Source organism: Erpetoichthys calabaricus, chromosome 10 (genome assembly GCF_900747795.2).
Source record: "Erpetoichthys calabaricus chromosome 10, fErpCal1.3, whole genome shotgun sequence".
NCBI classification, from domain to species: Eukaryota; Metazoa; Chordata; class Cladistia; order Polypteriformes; family Polypteridae; genus Erpetoichthys; species Erpetoichthys calabaricus.
In genome coordinates, this window is record NC_041403.2 from 159,637,867 (window position 1) to 159,657,077 (window position 19,211).

General features: G+C 36.8%; 1 protein-coding gene across 2 annotated transcripts; it reads right to left on the minus strand.

The window, feature by feature from the left end:
• Nucleotides 1-969: 969 nt before the first annotated feature.
• selenoh (selenoprotein H) lies at nt 970-18,319 on the minus strand. 2 transcript variants are annotated; one of them, XM_051932594.1, is made up of 5 exons: nt 17,836-18,300; nt 6,137-6,266; nt 4,551-4,696; nt 1,249-1,371; nt 970-1,127 (listed from the first exon to the last, which is right to left on the minus strand). In XM_051932594.1, exons 1-4 carry the CDS (start codon nt 18,272-18,274, stop codon nt 1,274-1,276), a joined length of 813 nt encoding a protein of 270 aa, XP_051788554.1. In that variant the 5' UTR covers nt 18,275-18,300; the 3' UTR covers nt 970-1,127; nt 1,249-1,273. The 2 variants fall into 2 exon arrangements, with proteins under 2 accessions (XP_051788554.1, XP_051788555.1); XM_051932595.1 differs by lacking the exons at nt 970-1,127; nt 1,249-1,371; nt 4,551-4,696; nt 6,137-6,266 and adding exons at nt 14,668-14,813; nt 16,257-16,386 and having other exon boundaries at nt 17,836-18,319.
• Between the last annotated feature and the right edge of the window lie 892 nt (nt 18,320-19,211).

The window sequence follows — 19,211 nt, forward strand, 5'->3', positions numbered from 1 at the left end:
CAACAATGAAAGGCCAGGAGTGTCAGATTTCAACATATGAGAAAATAGGGCCTTCCTCACAGTTACATTTTCATTAAATTTACAGATGTAATTTTGTCAAAGTTTATGAAGCTGTTTTTATACAGAAGGGTAAATTATAAATATGAAGGAAAAATCTAAATCTTGATGGGGGAAAAAAAGTTTCTACTGTATTAGTTTCTAACACTAAGGGTTGATGTGAAAATTCTGAGCTAAGCACTCTTTAGACATGTAGTATGGATGAAGACACTACTGTTACTATAGGATAATACAGTCACTAACCTCTGAATAATATTAAGCAATGACAAACATTTTAGGTTACATTATTAAAAAAAATATATATATGCAAAAAACAGGAAATCATCTGCCACCCACAAAAAAGTCTGCCGATTATAGAGAAAAACAAAGATGCTTACTAATGTAGCAAAGCGACAGAAAGAACTTGAAGTCTGACATTTTAAACCTTTACAAAAAGGAAAAAAGGGGCAAATTTAGATTTTGAATGTTGTTGTAGACTGCATCAGTTAAACCCAATGCTTCAATTAAAACACCACAACCGTGAAGCATCACAGAACACACAAGTACTAGGAATATTTCACCATTATACCCCTCTTGATTACAAACTGCCAATAGCAAAAGCAAGTGTGTAAGTAGAAAATGTAATCTGGGATGAAACACTTGGCTAAACAAAAGATGTCTTATGATATTCCTGATTGCTAAGAATTATATTATTTCTTAGGCTAGATCTGTCTGAATTAAAAGTGTTATAACAAAAATAAAAATGGTTTACTGGCTAACATTATCTACTTAACAATGCAGGTTTCATCGATACCAAAAGGAACAATAGGAGGCATCACTTTCATATTTGCTATGCTTAAGCAGCACTTCATTCATCCCTCACAATAAAACAACACAGAGGGTGAAACAACTGCACAAATGTTATTCATTTTTACTTTATTAAGAATATATAAAAAAAAAAAAAAAATCAACGGCACATATCACATTCTCAACTGCAAAGCTACAAATTCATCAGAGGAGTAACTGGAGGTGGTGCTCCATTGGTCATTCCTCGTCATTGGATGCTCCACAAGTGAAAAGTCAGGTGCCTCCTATAATAAAACATTGCATCTCATTAGCCAATATATTTTATGCTATATGTAACCACACATATTATATACATAATACATTTTCACATGCCCATATAAAGATGCAAAAGTGAGACACCCTCACCTCTTTCTTCAACAGGTGACTAAAGTTAAAGTGCTCCTTTTAAAGCATCAAGGACAACTGCTGTATCAGGAAATTTCAGTTTGCGTGGTGGACCCTTCTTAAGACCAGACCATAAATTTACTTCTGAAAGAAAGAATAATATAATTCAGGTAGTGAGGCAGCCAAATCAGTGTTCAATCATATTCTGATGCTGCTTTTACCAGCACAACTGTTCTGGTTCTGCTCCATGCTACACTGCAGCCTAATAGAACAGGTCAGGGCAGAAAGGACTGCTTTCATGCTAGTAAACATTCACATCTCTGCTGCATGGAACTTTCATTGATGATATATACTGTCACCCTTGGTCTAGTAAATAGGCCTATTCAATTAATTTTGAGGAAAGTATAACTATACTTAAGACAGATTACCTTTAGAGAAGTAAAGGGGGAAAAGACACAACACACTTTGGTTTTGTAACTAAAAAAAGGACATAAGAAAGAATACCTTATACACATGGTACTTCCAACTCAATAACTGGCTGCCCTTATTTATTTAACGTGTATTTATTAGTGAAGCTCCAATCCATCGCCCACTGATCTGAAACAGCCAATTTTCATGCAAATAACTCAATTTGTGATTAGTAAACTTTACAGTAACGTAGTTGTAGTGCTCCTACTCCCAGCATCAAAATAACAGTTTACTGCTTAATGTACAGTAATGCTTTGGAAGTTCCTGTAGACAAAGGAAGGGACAATCAGACTTTAGGGGAGAGTGAAGATGGGGAAATTGGCTTTTTACATTAAAAAAACTGGAGTAATAATCTGAGACTAGGGAATCTGAGGAGTTATCCAGTGCATGGAGAGGCACCAGTCTTATATATTCTTCAGCTTTAGATGTGTTGTACTTGGACTGGAAGAAAAATGAGGCACATCTTTGGGAGAAATTAAGAGGGATGCCCCTTTAATGACTTCAGACCTTTTCATTTTGTCCTGTAATTAAAACATATACTCCTTGTCCAAGTGTGAATGGTGAGCAAGCTTGTGTTTAGTACAGCAGCTCATGTTTTTAGTAACATCAGATTAAGAAGTATTTTCCCTCACTGCTTAGTAAACAATTTAGCTGAAGAGCAAAATGTGTCTATTTTATGTGTAAACCTTTAAGCATATTAGCATTTTATCTTCTTAATTAGCATCTTATGAACATTTTATCATTTTCTATTAGAATTGTGACTTGTAATTATGACAAACATTTTCGTTTATGCCAAATGTATTATGGATACATGCTATGTGCATACTTTCTTAGTCAATAAATTATATATTAAAGGTATTTTTTATTTTAGCATTTTGAATGATCACTGAACAATAAGCCTACAGAATTTTATTTTGTTAATAAAAAAGAACACCTGTGTTCTGCAGTTTAATTTTAAAAGTACTACTTTAACATAACATGTCTACATGGCTTGTTATTGAGAAGCTTAGTGTAAAGAAGAAAAAAATGTATCAGAATTTGTCATTAAATTGGAGATTTGGCATTGGCTCCAAAAAAATGTGATCATTGAATGCTTAGCATTTATGTTTTTAATTACTGGTACAGTGGAACCTCGAGATACGATCACCTCTGTATACGAGAAATTCAAAATACGAGGAAAGTATGAGCGAAAAATTCAGATCTAAATGCGAGCATTGGCTCGCGTAACGAGCCACGAGCCAGGCTGTGGGTATAGCTCGCGGCTTAGCAAGGGGGCGTGGTAGCAGTTGCGAGCCGCGATCTGCGGTGTCTGCGTTTCTCACTTAAGTGCACAGGTGGGAAACTGCCCACATCCATGATTGTTCCTGTGGCTGATGGGCTGCAACTGCCATGTCCTCCCCGCAAATATAGAGAAGCGCGAGCCGGTTAAGGGGGAGAAGAAGTAAAAGAAAAGAGAGAGCGCAGGCAGGCAGGCGGGCGGGAGAGCGAGCGAGCGAAGGCTCGCGTGTAGCTGAACAGGCGAGCCAAACAGCTGAAGCAGGACAGTGTAGAGAAGGTCAGCTGCATTAAGAGTGTCTCGCCTGTTGCAGAGCCCGCAGGTGAGACGCTAATAGAGAAGAAGCACCGGGGATTGTCATCTGTTTTTTAAAGACTGCATCCTTTTGACGTTTTAACCTCGTGTTAAAGAATTGTTATTCTTGTGTATTTTAAACCTCCACTTCACAACTGTTTTAAGGATTATTTATTTAAAGATTTATTGAATGCTCTACTGCACTTTGGACACCTGTTTTGATTTTTTAATAATCAGTTATATTATTTACCAGTGTTATTTATTAAAGGTAGACTACAGTATATATAATTTATCAGTGTTATTTGTTAGGAAAATTGATTTTTATGTTAATATATTTGGGGTGCGGAACGGATTAACTGGATTTCCATTATTTTCAATGGGGAAGTTTGTTCTAGATACGAGAAATTCGCTATACAAGCTCAGTGCTGGAACGAATTAAACTCGTATCTAGAGGTTCCACTGTACTTCTGTTTGCACTTGACTAAATGAAAATGTATACTAAATGGCAAAAACAAATTAACAAAATGAGCTCTATTTAACACTTTATTTTACAAGTATAGACTTAGCAGTTAGAGCTGTCATATTAACAGTGATCTTGACTGCTAGTTTACAATGGAATTAGGTCCAGTGGAAATGGCAAGATTGGTACTGTTCAATATTTGATCCATAATATTACTCTTGACTTGTGGAGTGCACAACAATCAGACTGCCTGCAGAGTTTGTGAATCTGCATAACTGTCATCTGTTAGCTAACATTGCCCTGTTCAGATGTGCCACCCGATGTGGTTTTAACAATGTTTGCCAGGGATACACAATATAAACATATTTCCAGTTTTAGACTCTCTTATAGACTCAAACTTTAAAACGGTTTGCACTGTATGCAGGGCATGTTTATCATCTAAACCCATAACATAGTCAAATGCTTCAAACTAAACACATGCATTCCTTTAAAATGCCATTTAAGATTGTTTAAAAATTCTGTAGGCTACATGTTGATTCTCATGCATACATACACATACAGTGCACACATGCATTTACACACACATAAGGGACTTGAATCCAGTATATGCAGGCTTAAAAAGAAAAACATCCCAATAATAAAGCCTTTATGACAAACACCTTTTAACCCTACCTTAAAAAAACTATTTTAAGATGTGTGACTTATTTTCTTCCTTTTGGATCTGTAGCTACAAATATGCAAACCGTATCATAGACCTTTGCTTCCACACACACAACACACATATTTCAATTCAACCTAAAACCTGAACCTGATGTGCTCACTTACCTGTTCCAGCAGCATTCACAAATGTAACTTCAAAACTGTTTCGCCTGGGCTTGAGCGGGTTTAACTCTACAGGTATACTGGGGTGTGCCTCTTCAATAGCCTTTTGCAGGGCAACAGCATTGCGCTGATATACTCGTCAGCTATTGCTGCAAATAAAAAGAAGAGTTAGGGATATAAAGCAGTTTAAATTGGGTTAAAAAAACAAAAAACATCAAAAGTGTCACTGGACTTCACTACAGGTAAATGTACGTTATTTTCTTCTTAATTGTACAAGAATACAATCACATAAAAGTTTAAAACTTAAGTATAAATGCACTTTAGAAAAATGTGCACCAAGGCAGATTTATTTCATATTCGACAGATGATAAAATAACACCCAAACAATCAGTTTTGGCACATTTTAAGAATATGTTTAAGATATATTTTCTGGAATATCTGCCACAAGTTGCTTCCCAATACAATCCAAAGAAATAAACAACAATATACCATAATTAAGTAGACAAGTACAGAAATAAAAAAAAATCTTTATTTTACTTATAATAACTAAGCTCAAAAACAGCAATTAATTTTCAGTAACACAGACCAGTGCTTGTAGTGTCTTAACAGGCTCACTGCTGTGACATCCCCCTTACACATGTAAAATGCGGGTTACTATTTGTAAAATTTGAACAATGAATACATCTTACAGCTGTAAAATGTAATCAGGCAGTAGCAGTATTTAACTTCAGAAATAAGTAGGTGTATAAAGAATACACAAGCATGAAACAATCCATAGGCATCATCGGTTTCAAGTGACTGGTAACTTGAGAGGCTATTTGCAGGAACTATTTTAAAGAAAGTCAGTTGACAATCTTATGGACACACTTAAAACAATCAACCGGATGATTTACTCCATTTAATGGCTTCTGCTTCTTCTTCGTTCTATTTATCCAAGCACTTTAGGCATTTTAATATAACTGATTGTACCTATGTTAGGATTAATTTTTATAAGCAGTTACAACGTTGAGCCTTCTTGTTGTTACTTACATGTTACTATTTGAAGTGTTAAAAAAGCAGTTTCGATTCAGTCCAAATTGAATACACTTTCCCGTTCTCTCGTTCCTTTCAACGACTGCTGGGAACGTATCCCATAAGGAGCCGCATGCAGCCTTGCCTCTTTTCACTTCAAATTGTGAGCAGCAGCACATCGAGTGAAAACTGCAGCCTTCAAACAAAGGTGTCCTGTAATATTCAGTGCCACTTTTGATTTAGTGCAGGCATGTTAAGGTATGATTGTCTCATCTCTTTATGCGTGTGCACCTTTGCTTGTTGTTTCAGCTTTTGATTTAATGTACACTCGCAGTAAACTGCACGTGCAGCCGCTTTCCTTTGCCGCCTGCTAGTGGAATCTGCGTTCATAGTTTACAGGTGTTTTGTGTTATTTTTGTTTTTGCAGGTTATGACAGTTTTGGGGGGAGTAGGGCGAGCATCACATGCCTATATTTAAAACAAAAAAACTTAAAATAAGTGATTTGAATTATTTTTTATAACAGATCAAGGAAACAACCCAACAATCTAAACAGAATATAAGATGAATACATACATACCAGTGCTCAATAACCAGCCTCAAGTCTCCTGATGCCACTTTGCTCTTCTTTGTTTCTTGCACTCCATCTGCAGAGGGCACTCCCTTATTCACTTGTACCTTCCTTTTGCGACCTCTTGAAGGCATTGCAGCTAAAACAGAGCCACTGTTATTGCTAAAATATATCACTCCTGTCAAGCAGGCCTCTATCAATGATAAACTGAAAGCTGGATTTCTTACTTATCAGCTTCAGTTCTGACAGAGCAGTTAATGCAAATTCGTCTGTGTAATTTGCACATATCACATTAATATTTTAGTTCCGAGTAAGGAACAGTACCCATTTACGTGCATTAATTCCTCACACCACACAGATATCCTTTCAGCATTTTTGACACTAATAAAAACAACATGGATTTAAACTCAAAAGCGTGTCGCTTTATTACAAGCCGAAAATATCAGTTGTACCAAAAAAATATATATATCTTCAGGAACATGGGTGAACCGGAGGAGTTCCTCGTGTTAGTATTCATTAGGAGATACAAAGCATGTCAAGGAAAAAAAAAAAAAAAAAAAAGAAAGACACTGTATTAGAAACCCTGAAGATCCTTATAAATTCAGTAAAATTTTAAAACAACCCTTAATTTACGTGCTACACAATATGGAAAACACACACACACACACAAAACGCATACATACTATCCGATATCATGCAGTTTTCCCTAAGAGAAGGTGATGTGGCACAATTTATTAAAAAAATATTAACGACATTTGTGAGTGTGCATATGCAGTATACGGTATATAAAGATTTCAGCTTAAAGACCCTGAATTAGATCTAGAAAATCACAGGTCTGCGCTCTTAAGCAAAGGGATATTTGAATAGTTTATCATATACTTCTCATAAACATTTAATACAATCTCAACCTGCGGCTGAAACGGGGACCATATAACTTAAATTAGACGTTACTCGTGTTAATTCAGAAAAACTAAGCACAGATCCGAAAAGTCATACGAGTTAATTAGGTTAAAAAATAACACTTTTACTCTTAACATATTCTCAGGTTACTCCAAGACATGTTCAGTATTGTATTTTTTTTAAGGTATTTATGTTTTACTTTTCATTTTTGCAGCTTCATTGCGGTTCAGGCTGAAAATGAAATTGCAAGTAGGGCTATTTCATCCATCCATCCATTTTCCAACCTGCCGAATCCGAACATTATAATTTTATTTTTTGCAGTATTTTTGCGCGCAGACTTTGAAAATGAAATTGCAAAAGAGAGCTTGCATTTTCATTTTTATGATTTTAATTTTCATTTCCTTTTTTGCAGAAAACACCTCCAATAAGGATGCAGGTTTTGTCTAAAAAAACAGGTACTAACCTAAACGATAAAAAAAAAAAATCTTTAACAAAGCCACTAGTTTTAAGACCACCAACAGAAACTAACCTCATCAGCATGAATGGCACGAGGAGTGAAGATGCTAAGGCGGGAACACTCTAAACAGCGTAACGTGAACGTTTAAAATAATCCATTATAAAACAATGACTTATACTTATAGCAAAAGCCACACGTCCACCTCGCAAACTCATTAACTACAATTACTTATGTAATACTGCTTAAAAGTAAATAAATAAAATTAAAACTTGTTGGAACCTACTAGATACACACCTCCTACCTTAGACTACTTCCAGTGTCTTCTGCGCAATGCGCACTAACCTCAGGGGCGGGCTTAGCCTCTGCCAGTGAACGCCTATTCAAATTCTCAAAGCTTTATTTGTAGGCTCTTCTCACAGAGTGACAATATCTTGCTGTAAGATAGTTCTGTAGCCACTACTATCGTGCATCCATTTTACAAACGGGCTAATCCTGACCTCAGGACAATTGCTTTTATATTGGGTAGCAGTTGTAATCAACCATGAAAATGTTAACATAACAAAAATAATAACACGTCTAAATGACCAGTTTAATCAGTTTTTGGCAAAAAAAAATAGAAAGAAAAAGTGACAAGACACTACTGTAAACCTTGCTGCAGATTTGAAATTGTGAGTTGAAATGTTGCATTGTTTCGTATTTGATGATTCTGTTATTACAGTAGACTATTGTGAGGAACAAACGACAATAATCTACACCAGGGTTAGGCAACGTCGGTCCTGGAGTGCCACAGTATGTGCAGGTTTTTGTTCCAACCCAGTTCCTTAACGAGAACTCAATTATTGCTGATGAAGCACATATTGCTTAAGTGACATTTTAATGCTTCATTTTAGTGGTCTCACTTGTTAAGGTTCTCCAACCTTAATTGCTTATTTCAATCTTAAACTGCTGCATTCAGTGTTTTCATTGCTCCTTATTAGCAATAAGATGTAAAAGACAAAGCAGCCAGCAGTTCTCCAGCTAGCTTTTTTCCAATTACATCTGTGTGTGTTCATCATGCACGGTTTGATTTAATAAAACACTTAATAGAAAAATGTGACAGACTGAAAATGATCTGTTTTAGGCTTCACATCATTTGGATGATATCCTTGGAAAGGAAAAAAATCTACGATATAAAAGCCTTACATTGCACAGACTAACAAGCCATAAAATTAAATAAGGTCTGAGATTGGCAATGATTGGTTTCTAATTAAGCAATTGGGTTGGAATGAAAACCTGTAGCCACTGCGGCTCACCAGGACCGACATTGCCTACCCCTGTTTTACATCTTATTGCTAATAAGGAGCAATTAAAACACTGAATGCAGCAGTTTAAGATTGAAATAAGCAATTAAGGTTGGAGAACCTTAACAAGCGAGACCACTAAAATGAAGCATTAAAATGTCACTTAAGCAATATGTGCTTCATCAGCAATAATTGAGTTCTCGTTAAGGAACTGGGTTGGAACAAAAACCTGCACATACTGTGGCACTCCAGGACCGACGTTGCCTACCCCTGATCTACACTACCAGTCAAAAGTCTGGACACACCAAGACACTTTCATATTTTTGATAGAAACTATATCTTTTTTTCCAAATTAAGATGTCTTATGTCCCGTTTCATTATTGGCTGTTTCATTTCCCCATGCTTATCTTTCAAACCACAATGATATACGTAAGACACATTCAAGTACATTGCTGAAAAATGCATTTATTTGGGAAATAATAATAATAATAATAACTTATGTATGGTGATCATTGAAGTTTTAGGATCCTAACTGCTTGGAATGAGACTGCTAATTATGAATGCAGTTAATTCAGGATAAAAAGGATATTCTGGTTGTCACCACTCAGCTGCAAAAATGTAAAACAGTTTTGTTTCCTCGAAACATGAAACAAGTCCATGAATTGCCTGGATCTGAGCTGCTCTCCAAGTAGTATATTTGTTAGGGCCACTGCTAAAACTGTTTAACATTGCATTTTAATAATTGCTGAAATTGTTTTGCTTGGAAACTAAGCTCCTCTCAAGGTCCTCTTTTTGCCAGTTGGTATATCCTGAAATAGATATATCATCATCAATTATGGACCCATTACCAGAACTGTGTTAATCGTTATTTTCTTCTTTACCTGGATGATCTATGGCCAAGGCTTGATTAAGACCTCCACAGGCCCTTGGGTGATTTAGCTCCTCAACACAGAGTGGATTATACAGTGCATCTGGAAAGTATTCACAGCGCATCACTTTTTCCACATTTTGTTATGTTACAGCCTTATTCCAAAATGGATTAAATTCATTTTTTCCTCAGAATTCTACACACAACACCCCATAATGACAATGTGAAAAACGTTTACTTGAGATTTTTGCAAATTTATTAAAAATAAAAAAATTGAGAAAGCACATGTACATAAGTATTCACAGCCTTTGCCATGAAGCTCAAAATTGAGCTCAGGTGCATCCTGTTTCCCCTGATTATCATTGAGATGTTTCTGCAGCTTCATTGGAGTCCACCTGTGGTAAATTCAGTTGACTGGACATGATTTGGAAAGGCACACACCTGTCTATATAAGGTCCCACAGTTGACAGTTCATGTCAGAGCACAAACCAAGCATGAAGTCAAAGGAATTGTCTGTAGACCTCCGAGACAGGATTGTCTTGAGGCACAAATCTGGGGAACGTTACAGAAAAATTTCTGCTGCTTTTCAGGTCCCAATGAGCACAGTGGCCTCCATCATCTGTAAGTGGAAGAAGTTCAAAACCACCAGGACTCTTCCTAGAGCTGGACGGCCACCTAAACTGAGCGATCGGGGGAGAAGGGCCTTAGACAGGGTGATGACCAAGAACCCGATGGTCACTCTGTCAGAGGTCCTCTGTGGAGAGAGAACCTTCCAGAAGGACCACCATCTCTGCAGCAATCCACCAATCAGGCCTGTATGGTAGAGTGGCCAGACAGAAGCCACTCCTTAGTAAAAGGCACATGGCAGCCCGCCTGGAATTTGCCAAAAGGCATCTGAAGGACTCTGACCATGAGAAAGAAAATACTCTGGTCTGATGAGACAAAGATTGAACTCTTTGGTGTGAATGCCAGGTGTCACGTCTGGAGGAATCCAGGCACTGCTCATCACCAGGCCAATACCATCCCTACAGTGAAGCATGGTGGTGGCAGCTGTTTAGACAAAAAATTTATATATGCAAAAAACAGGCAATCATCTGCCACCCGCAAAAAAGTCTCACTATTACTGTATAGTGAAAAACAAAGATACTTACTAATGTAGCAAAGCTACAGAAAGAACTTGAAGAAGTCTGACATTTTAAACCTTTACAAAATGGAAAAAAGGGTCGAATTTAGATTTTGAATGTTGTTGTAGACTGCATCAGTTAAAACCAATGCTTCAATTAAAACACCACAACTGTGAAACAAATTTGGTTCCTTCAAATAGTTAAATGTCATTTCTTCAGATAAAAAAAAAAAAAAAAAGTCCAAATGTAGGACGTTAGTCACACAGTTTTGAAAGGACAGTTTTTTTTTTTTTTTTTGACTTTTTCTCAGCAAAGCCCTTGGTGAATAAAAATGCACTAAAAGGTTTCAAAGAGAGAGCCACAATGCAAACTGCAATCATCTTATCATGAACATGCTGTATTTAATGTAAATGAACACTTGTCACAGTACACACAAGTACTAGGAATATATCACCATTATACCCCTCTTGATTACAAAATGCCAATAGCAAAAGCAAGTGTGTAAGTAGAAAATGTAATTTGGGATGAAACACTTGGCAAAACAAAAGGTGTCTTATGATATTCCTGATTGCTAAGAATTATATTTCTGGCTAACATTATCTATTTAACAATGCAGGTTTCATCAATACCAAAAGGAACAATAGGAGGCATCACTTTCATATTTGCTATGCTTAAGCAGTATTTTATTCATCCCTCACAATAAAACAACACAGAGGGTGAAATAACTGCACAAATGTTATTCATTTTACTTTATTAAGAATATAAAGAAAACCAAACAAAGTCTTAAAAAAAAAAAAAAAAAAAAAAAAATCAACAGCACATATCACATTCTCAAATGCAAAGCTACAAATTCATCAGAGGAGTAACTGGAGGTGGTGCTCCATTGGTCATTCCTCGTCATTGGATGCTCCACAACTGAAAAGTCAGGTGCCTCCTATAATAAAATATTGCATCTCATTAGCCAATATATTTTATGCTATCTGTAACCACACATATTATATACACACATATTATATACATAATACATTTTCACGTGCCCATATAAAGATGCAAAAGTGAGACACCCTCACTTCTTTCTTCAACAGGTGACTAAAGATAAAGTGCTCCTTTTAAAGCATTGAGGACAACTGCTGTATCAGGAAATTTCAGTTTGCGTGGTGGACCCTTCTTAAGACCAGATCATAAACTTACTTCTGAAAGAAAGAATAATATAATTCAGGTAGTGAGGCAGCCAAATCAGTGTTCAATCATATTCTGATGCTGCTTTTACCCGCACAACTGTTCTGGTTCTGCTCCATGCTACACTGCAGCCTAATAGAACAGGTCAGTGCAGAAAGGACTGCTTTCATGCTAGTAAACATTCACATCTCTGCTGCATGGAACTTTGATTGATGATATATACTGTCACTCCTGGTCTAGTAAATGGGCCTATTCAATTAATTTTGAGGAAAGTATAACTATACTTAAGACAGATTACCTTTAGAGAAGTAAAGGGGGAAAAGACACAACACACTTTGGTTTTGTAACTAAAAAAAGGACATAAGAAAGAATACCTTATACACAGGGTACTTCCAACTCAATAACTGTATGCCCTTATTTATCCATCCATCCATTGTCCAACCCGTTATATCCTAACTACAGGGTCACGGGGGTCTGCTGGAGCCAATCCCAGCCAACACATGGTGCCAACAGGGCACACACACACATACCCGCACAATTTATACACACAATAAGGACAATTTAGAATCGCCAATGCATCTAACCTGCATGTCTTTGGACTGCGGGAGGAAACCCACGCAGACGCGGGGAGAACATGCAAACTCCACGCAGGGAGGACCCGGGAAGCGAACCCTGGTCTCCTTACTGTGAGGCAGCAGAGCTACCCACTGGGCCACCGTGCCGCCCCTTATTTATTTAATGTGTATTTATTAGTGAAGCTCCAATCCATCGCCCACTGATCTGAAACAGCCAATTTTCATACAAATAACTCAATTTGTGATTAGTAAACTTTAACAGTGTACTGCTTAATGTACAGTAATGCTTTGGGAGTAGGAGCACTACAACTACGTTACTGTATTTTGATGCTGGAAGTTCCTGTAGACAAAGGATGGGACAATCAGATTTTAGGGGAGAGTGAAGATGGGACATTGGCTTTTTACATTAAAAAACTGGAGTAATAATCTGAGACTAGGGAATCTGAGGAGTTATCCAGTGCATGGAGAGGCAGCAGACATATATATTCTTCAGCTTTAGATGTGTTGTACTTGGACTGGAAGAAAAAAGAGGCACATCTTTGGGAGAAATTAAGAGGGATGCCCCTTTAATGACTTCAGACCTTTTCATTTTGTCCTGTAATTAAAACATATACTCCTTGTCCAAGTGTGAATGGTGAGCAAGCTTGTGTTTAGTACAGCAGCTCATGTTTTTAATAAGAAAAAGAACAGATTAAGAAGTATTTGCCCCCACTGCTTAGTAAACAATTTAGCTTAAGAGCAAAATGTGTTTATTTTATGTGTAAACCTTTAAGCATCTTAGCATTGTATCTTCTTAATTTGCATCTTATGAACATTTTATCATTTTCTATTAGAATTGTGACTTGCAATTATGATAAACATTTTCTTTTATGCCAAATGTATTATGGATAAATAGTATGTGCATAAATTATATATTAATTGGTATTTTTTATTTTAATATTTTGAATGGTCACTGAACAATAAGCATACAGAATTTCATGTTGTTAATAAAAATTAACACCTGTGTTCTGCAGTTTAATTTTAAAAGTACCACTTTAACATAACATGTCTACATGGCTTGTTATTGAGGAGCTTACTGTAAAGAAGAAAAAAATATATCAGAATCTGTCATTAAATTGGAGATTTTGTATTGGCGCCAAAAAAATGTGATCATTGAATGCTTAGAGTTTATGTTTTTATTTACTGGTACATCTGTTTGCACTTGACTAAATGAAAATGTATACTAAATGGCAAAAGCAAATTAACAAAATGAGCTCTTTTTACAAGTACAGACTTAGCAGTTAGAGCCGTCATATTAACAGTGATCTTGATTGCTAGTTTACAATGGAATGAGGTCCAGTGGACATGGCAAGATTGGTACTGTTCAATATTTGATCCGTAATATTACTCTTGATTTGTGGAGTGCACAACAATCAGACTGCCTGCAGAGTTTGTGAATCTGCATAAATGTCATCTGTTAGCTAAAGTTGCTCTGTTCAGTTGTGTCACCCGATGTGGTTTTAACAATGTTTGCCAGGGATACACAATATAAACATATTTCCAGTTTTAGACTCTCTTATAGACTCAAACTTTAAAATGGTTTGTACTGTATGCAGGGCATGTTATCATCTAAACCCATAACATAGTCAAATGCTTCATACTAAACACATGCATTCCTTTAAAATGCCATTTAAGATTGTTTAAAAATTCTGTAGGCTACATGTTCATTCCCATACATACATACACACACACACACACACACACACAGTGCAAACATACATACAGGACTTGAATCCAGCATATAATAATAATAATAATAATTCATTACATTTATATAGCGCTTTTCTCAATACTCAAAGCGCTATCCACACAGGGAGGAACCGGGAAGCGAACCCACAATCTTCCACAGTCTCCTTACTGCAAAGCAGCAGCACTACCACTGCGCCACCTGTGAGGATGCAGGCTTAAAAAGAAAAACATCCCAATAATAAAGACTTTATGACCAACACCTTTTAACCCTACCTTAAAAAAAACTATTTTAAGATGTGTGACTTATTTTCTTCCTTTTGGATCTGTAGCTACAAATATGCAAACCGTATCATTGACCTTTGCTTCCACACACACACAACACACATATTTCAATTCAACCTAAAACCTGAACCTGACGTGCTCACTTACCTGTTCCAGCAGCATTCACAAATGTAACTTCAAAACTGTTTCGCCTGGGCTTGAGCGGGTTTAACTCTACAGGTATACTGGGGTGTGCCTCTTCAATAGCCTTTTGCAGGGCAACAGCATTGCGCCGATATACTCGTCAGCTATTGCTGCAAATAAAAAGAAGAGTTAGGGATATAAAGCAATTTAAATTGGGTTAAAACAAAACATCAAAAGTGTCACTGGACTTCACTACAGTTAAATGTACGTTATTTTCTTTTTTATTGTACAAGAATACAATCACAAAAAGGTAAAAACTTAAGTATAAACGCACTTCGAAAAATGTGCACCAAGGCAGATTTATTTCATATTCGACAGATGATAAAATAACACCCACAGCCAAACAATCAGGTTTGGCACAATTCAAGAGATATATTTTCTGGAATGCCTGCCACAAGTTGCTTCACAATACAATCCAAAGAAATAAACAACAATATACCATAATTAAGTACACAAGTACAGAAATAAAAAAAACTTTATTTTACTTATAATAACGAAGTTCAAAAACAGCAATTAATTTTCAGTAACACAGACCAGTGCTTGTAGTGTCTTAACAGGCTCACTGCTGTGACATCCCACTTACACATGTAAAATACGGGTTACTATTTGTAAAATTTGAACAATGAATACATTTTACAGCTGTAAAATGTAATCAGGCAGTAGCAGTATTAAACTTCAGAAATAAGTAGGTGTATAAAGAATACACAAGCATGAAACAGTCCATAGGCATCATCGGTTTCAAGTGACTGGAAACTTGAGAGACTATTTACAGGAACAATTTTAAAAAAAGTCAGTTGACAATCTGATGGAGCAAATCATCAGGTTGATTGTTTTAAGTGTGTCTATTTAATGGCTTCTGCTTCTTCTTCGTCCTATTTATCCTAGCACTTTAGGCATTTTAATATAATCGACTGTACCTATGTTAGGATTCATTTTTATACGCAGTTACAACATTAAGCCTTCTTGTTGTTACTTACATGTTACTATTTGAAGTGTTAAAAAAGCAGTTTCGATTTAGTCCAAATCAAATACACTTTCCCATTCTCTCGTTCCTTTGACAGAGAGTTTAGACTCCCAGACCGCTGGGCACGTATCCCATAAGGAGCCGCATGCAGCCTTGCCTCTTTTCACTTCTAATTGTGTGCAGCAGCACATCGAGTGAAAACTGCAGCCTTCAAACAAAAGTGTCCTGTAATATTCAGTGCCACTTTTGATTTAGTGCAGGCATGTTAAGGTATGATTGTCTCATCTCTTTATGCGTGTGCACCTTTGCTTGTTGTTTCAGCTTTTGATTTAATGTACATTCACAGTAAACTGCACGTGCAGCCGCTTTCCTTTGCCGCCTGCTAGTGGAGTCTGCGTTCTTAGTTTACAGGTGTTTTGTGTTATTTTTGTTTTTGCAGGTTATGACAGTTTTGGGGGGAGTAGGGCGAGCATCACATGCCTATATTTAAAACAAAAAACTTAAAATAAGTGACTAGAAGTAATTTTTGTAAGAGATCAAGGAAACAACCCAACAATCTAAATAGAATGTAAGACGAATACATACATACCAGTCCTCGATAACCACCATCAAGTCTTCCGATTCCACTTTGCTCTTCTTTGTTTCTTGCACTCCATATGCAGTGGGCACTCCCTCATTCACTTGTACCTTCCTTTTGCGACCTCTTGAAGGCATTGCAGCTAAAACAGAGCCACTGTTATTACTAAAATATATCACTCCTGTCAAGCAGGCCTCTATCAATGATAAACTGAAACCTGGATTTCTTAGTTAACAGCTTCAGTTCTGACAGAGCAGTTAATGCAAATTTGTTTGTGTAATTTGCACATATCACATTAATACTTTAGTTCCGAGTAAGGAACAGTACCCATTTACATGCATTAATTCCTCACACCACACAGATATCCTTTCAGCATTTTTGACACTAATAAAAGCAATGTGGAGTTAAACTCAGAAGTGTGCTGCTGTAATACAATACGAATATATCAGTTGTACCAAAAAAAAAAATCTTCAGGAACATGGGTGAACCGGAGGAGTTCCTCGTGTTAGTATTCATTAGGAGATACAAAGCATGTCAAGAAAAAAAAAATTATTAGAAACCCTGAAGATCCTTATAAATCCAGTAAAAATTAAAAACAACTCTTAAATGTGTGTGCTACGCAATATGGAAAACACACACACAACGCATACATACTATCCGATATCATGCAGTTTACCCGAAGAGGAGGTGATTTTCTGGCACAATTTATTAAAAAAATATTAACGATTTTTGTGAGTGTTTATATGCAGTATATATAAAGATTCCAGCATAAAGACCCTGAATTAGGTCTAGAAAATCACATGTCTGCGCTCTTAAGCAAAGGGATATTTGAATAGTTTATTATTTACTTCTGAAAACATTTAATACAATATCAACCTGCGGCTGAAACGGGGACCATATAACTTAAATTAGAAGTTTGCCGTGCTAATTTAGAAAAACTAAGCACAGATCCGAAAAGTCACACGAGTTAATTAGGTTAAAAAAAGAACACTTTTACTCTTAACATATTCTCAGGTTACTCCAAGGCATATTCAGTATTGTATTTTCTTAAGGTATTTATTTTTTACTTTTCATTTTTGCAGCTACATTGCGGTTCAGGCTGAAAATAAAAATGCAAGTAGGGCTATTTCATTATAATTTCATGTTTTGCAGTATTTTTGCGCGCAGACTTTGAAATGAAATTGCAAAAAAGAGAGCTTGCATTTTCATTTTTATGATTTTAATTTTCATTTCCTTTTTTGCAAAAAACACCTTCAATAAGGATGCAGGTTTTGTTTAAAAAAAAAAACAGGTACTAACCTAAACGATTTTAAACAAAAATCTTTAATAAGGCCGCTAGTTTTAAGACCACCAACACAAAATAACCTCACCAGCAAGATTGGCATGAGTGATGATGCTAAGGCTGGAACGCTCTAAACAGCGTAACGAGAACGTTTAAAATACTGTAACCCATTATAAAACAATGACTTATACTTGTAGCGAAACCTGCACGTCTACCTCGCAAACTCATTAACTACAATTACTTATGTAATACTGCTTACAAGTAAAGAAATATAAAATTAAAACTTGTTGGAACCTATTAGATACACACCTCCTACCTCAGACCACGCTTCCGAAAACTCAATTCTCCTGTCAAAGTCGTCCTCGTTGAGTGCATGAAGACGTCGAGGATGGTAGGGCGTATGTTTAATTTCATGCAACATCCTCAGCACACTGGTTTTACCAATCTTCAGCTTTGCAGACAATCGTCTGGATGACTTTGATTTATTCGGGGACGATTCCAGTTCGGCACGAAGACGACTCTTCATGTCGTCAGTTCGCACACTTCTCGATGGTCCGGGATTTTTCGGGTGATTGGCGCTACCAGTCCGGTCAAACATTTCGTTGATTTGGGAAATCGTGTTCCTATGCACTGCAGGCGGTCCAAATTCCTCCAACATCCTACGTTGCACCTCGGAAACATTGCCCGTTCTCGAGAAAAGGCGAACACATCGCACCCGCTGTTCAAGTGACAACCGTCTCCCTGCCATTTTGGTACCCGATCTGCGTCCCTGCCCGATTTGCGAGCGCAGGCCTATTGAAAGCCTAGCATGCCGTAAAGTGTTCACGCATGCGTTAAACAGATTGGGCAGCACCGTAAAGTGTGCGATGACGTAGCCTTTCAATATGCTGTTACTTCTACCATAGACATATATAGATAGACGCCGCATTCACTGTGTTGCCCAGTCGACACGACACGTCCCCGAGTCCGCCATATTGCGAGTGGCAAAAGTGACATTTAAGCTAATACAGGTAGACGTGGAAACCGGGTTTTCTGATGAAAAAACAATAACGTTTAAAACAGTATCGTTTACATACAACAGATTTTGGCGAATCGATTAAATGCAATTATTTATATCTATTTATACACTAATAATGGCAATAATAATAATAATTCTTCTTCTTCTTCTTCTTCTTCTTCTTCTTCTTCTTATTATTATTATTATCAAATAATTCCTCCCATATAAGTAACATTTCTCAGACTGCCTTCTTCCATCTCCGAAACATTTCTAGACTTTGTCCTCTTCTTATGCAACACAGTACTGAAGTATTGGTTAATGCCCGAGTCACCTCACGTATAGATTACTGTAATGCTATTCTATCTGGCATCCCACAAAAACTTATCAATCGCTTACAACTTCTTCGAAATTCTGCTGCCAGGATGATAACCTGTTCCAAATCCACTGAACATATTACACCTATTCTCTCTCAACTTCAGTGGCTCTGTGTTAACTACAGAATACAATACAAAATACCGCTCTTAACATTTAAAGCTCTCCACAACCTCACTGATCTCCTCCAGACTTACACTCCTCTCGCTCACTCAGATCCTCATCTGCAGCTCGACTTTTCTGTACCGCACATCAAACTCTCTGCTCTGGGAGCTCGAGTGTCTCTCATGGTGCTCCTCAACTCTGGAATTCTCTT

Coding starts and splice junctions, on each gene's coding strand:
- selenoh (XM_051932595.1), bottom strand. CDS start 18,274: ATGGCAGGGAGACGGTTGTCACTTGAACAGCGGGTGCGATGTGTTCGC. Junction 16,387..17,835: donor AGCGTGGTCTGAGGTAGGAG/GTGTGTATCTAA, acceptor GCTCTGTTTTAG/CTGCAATGCCTTCAAGAGGT.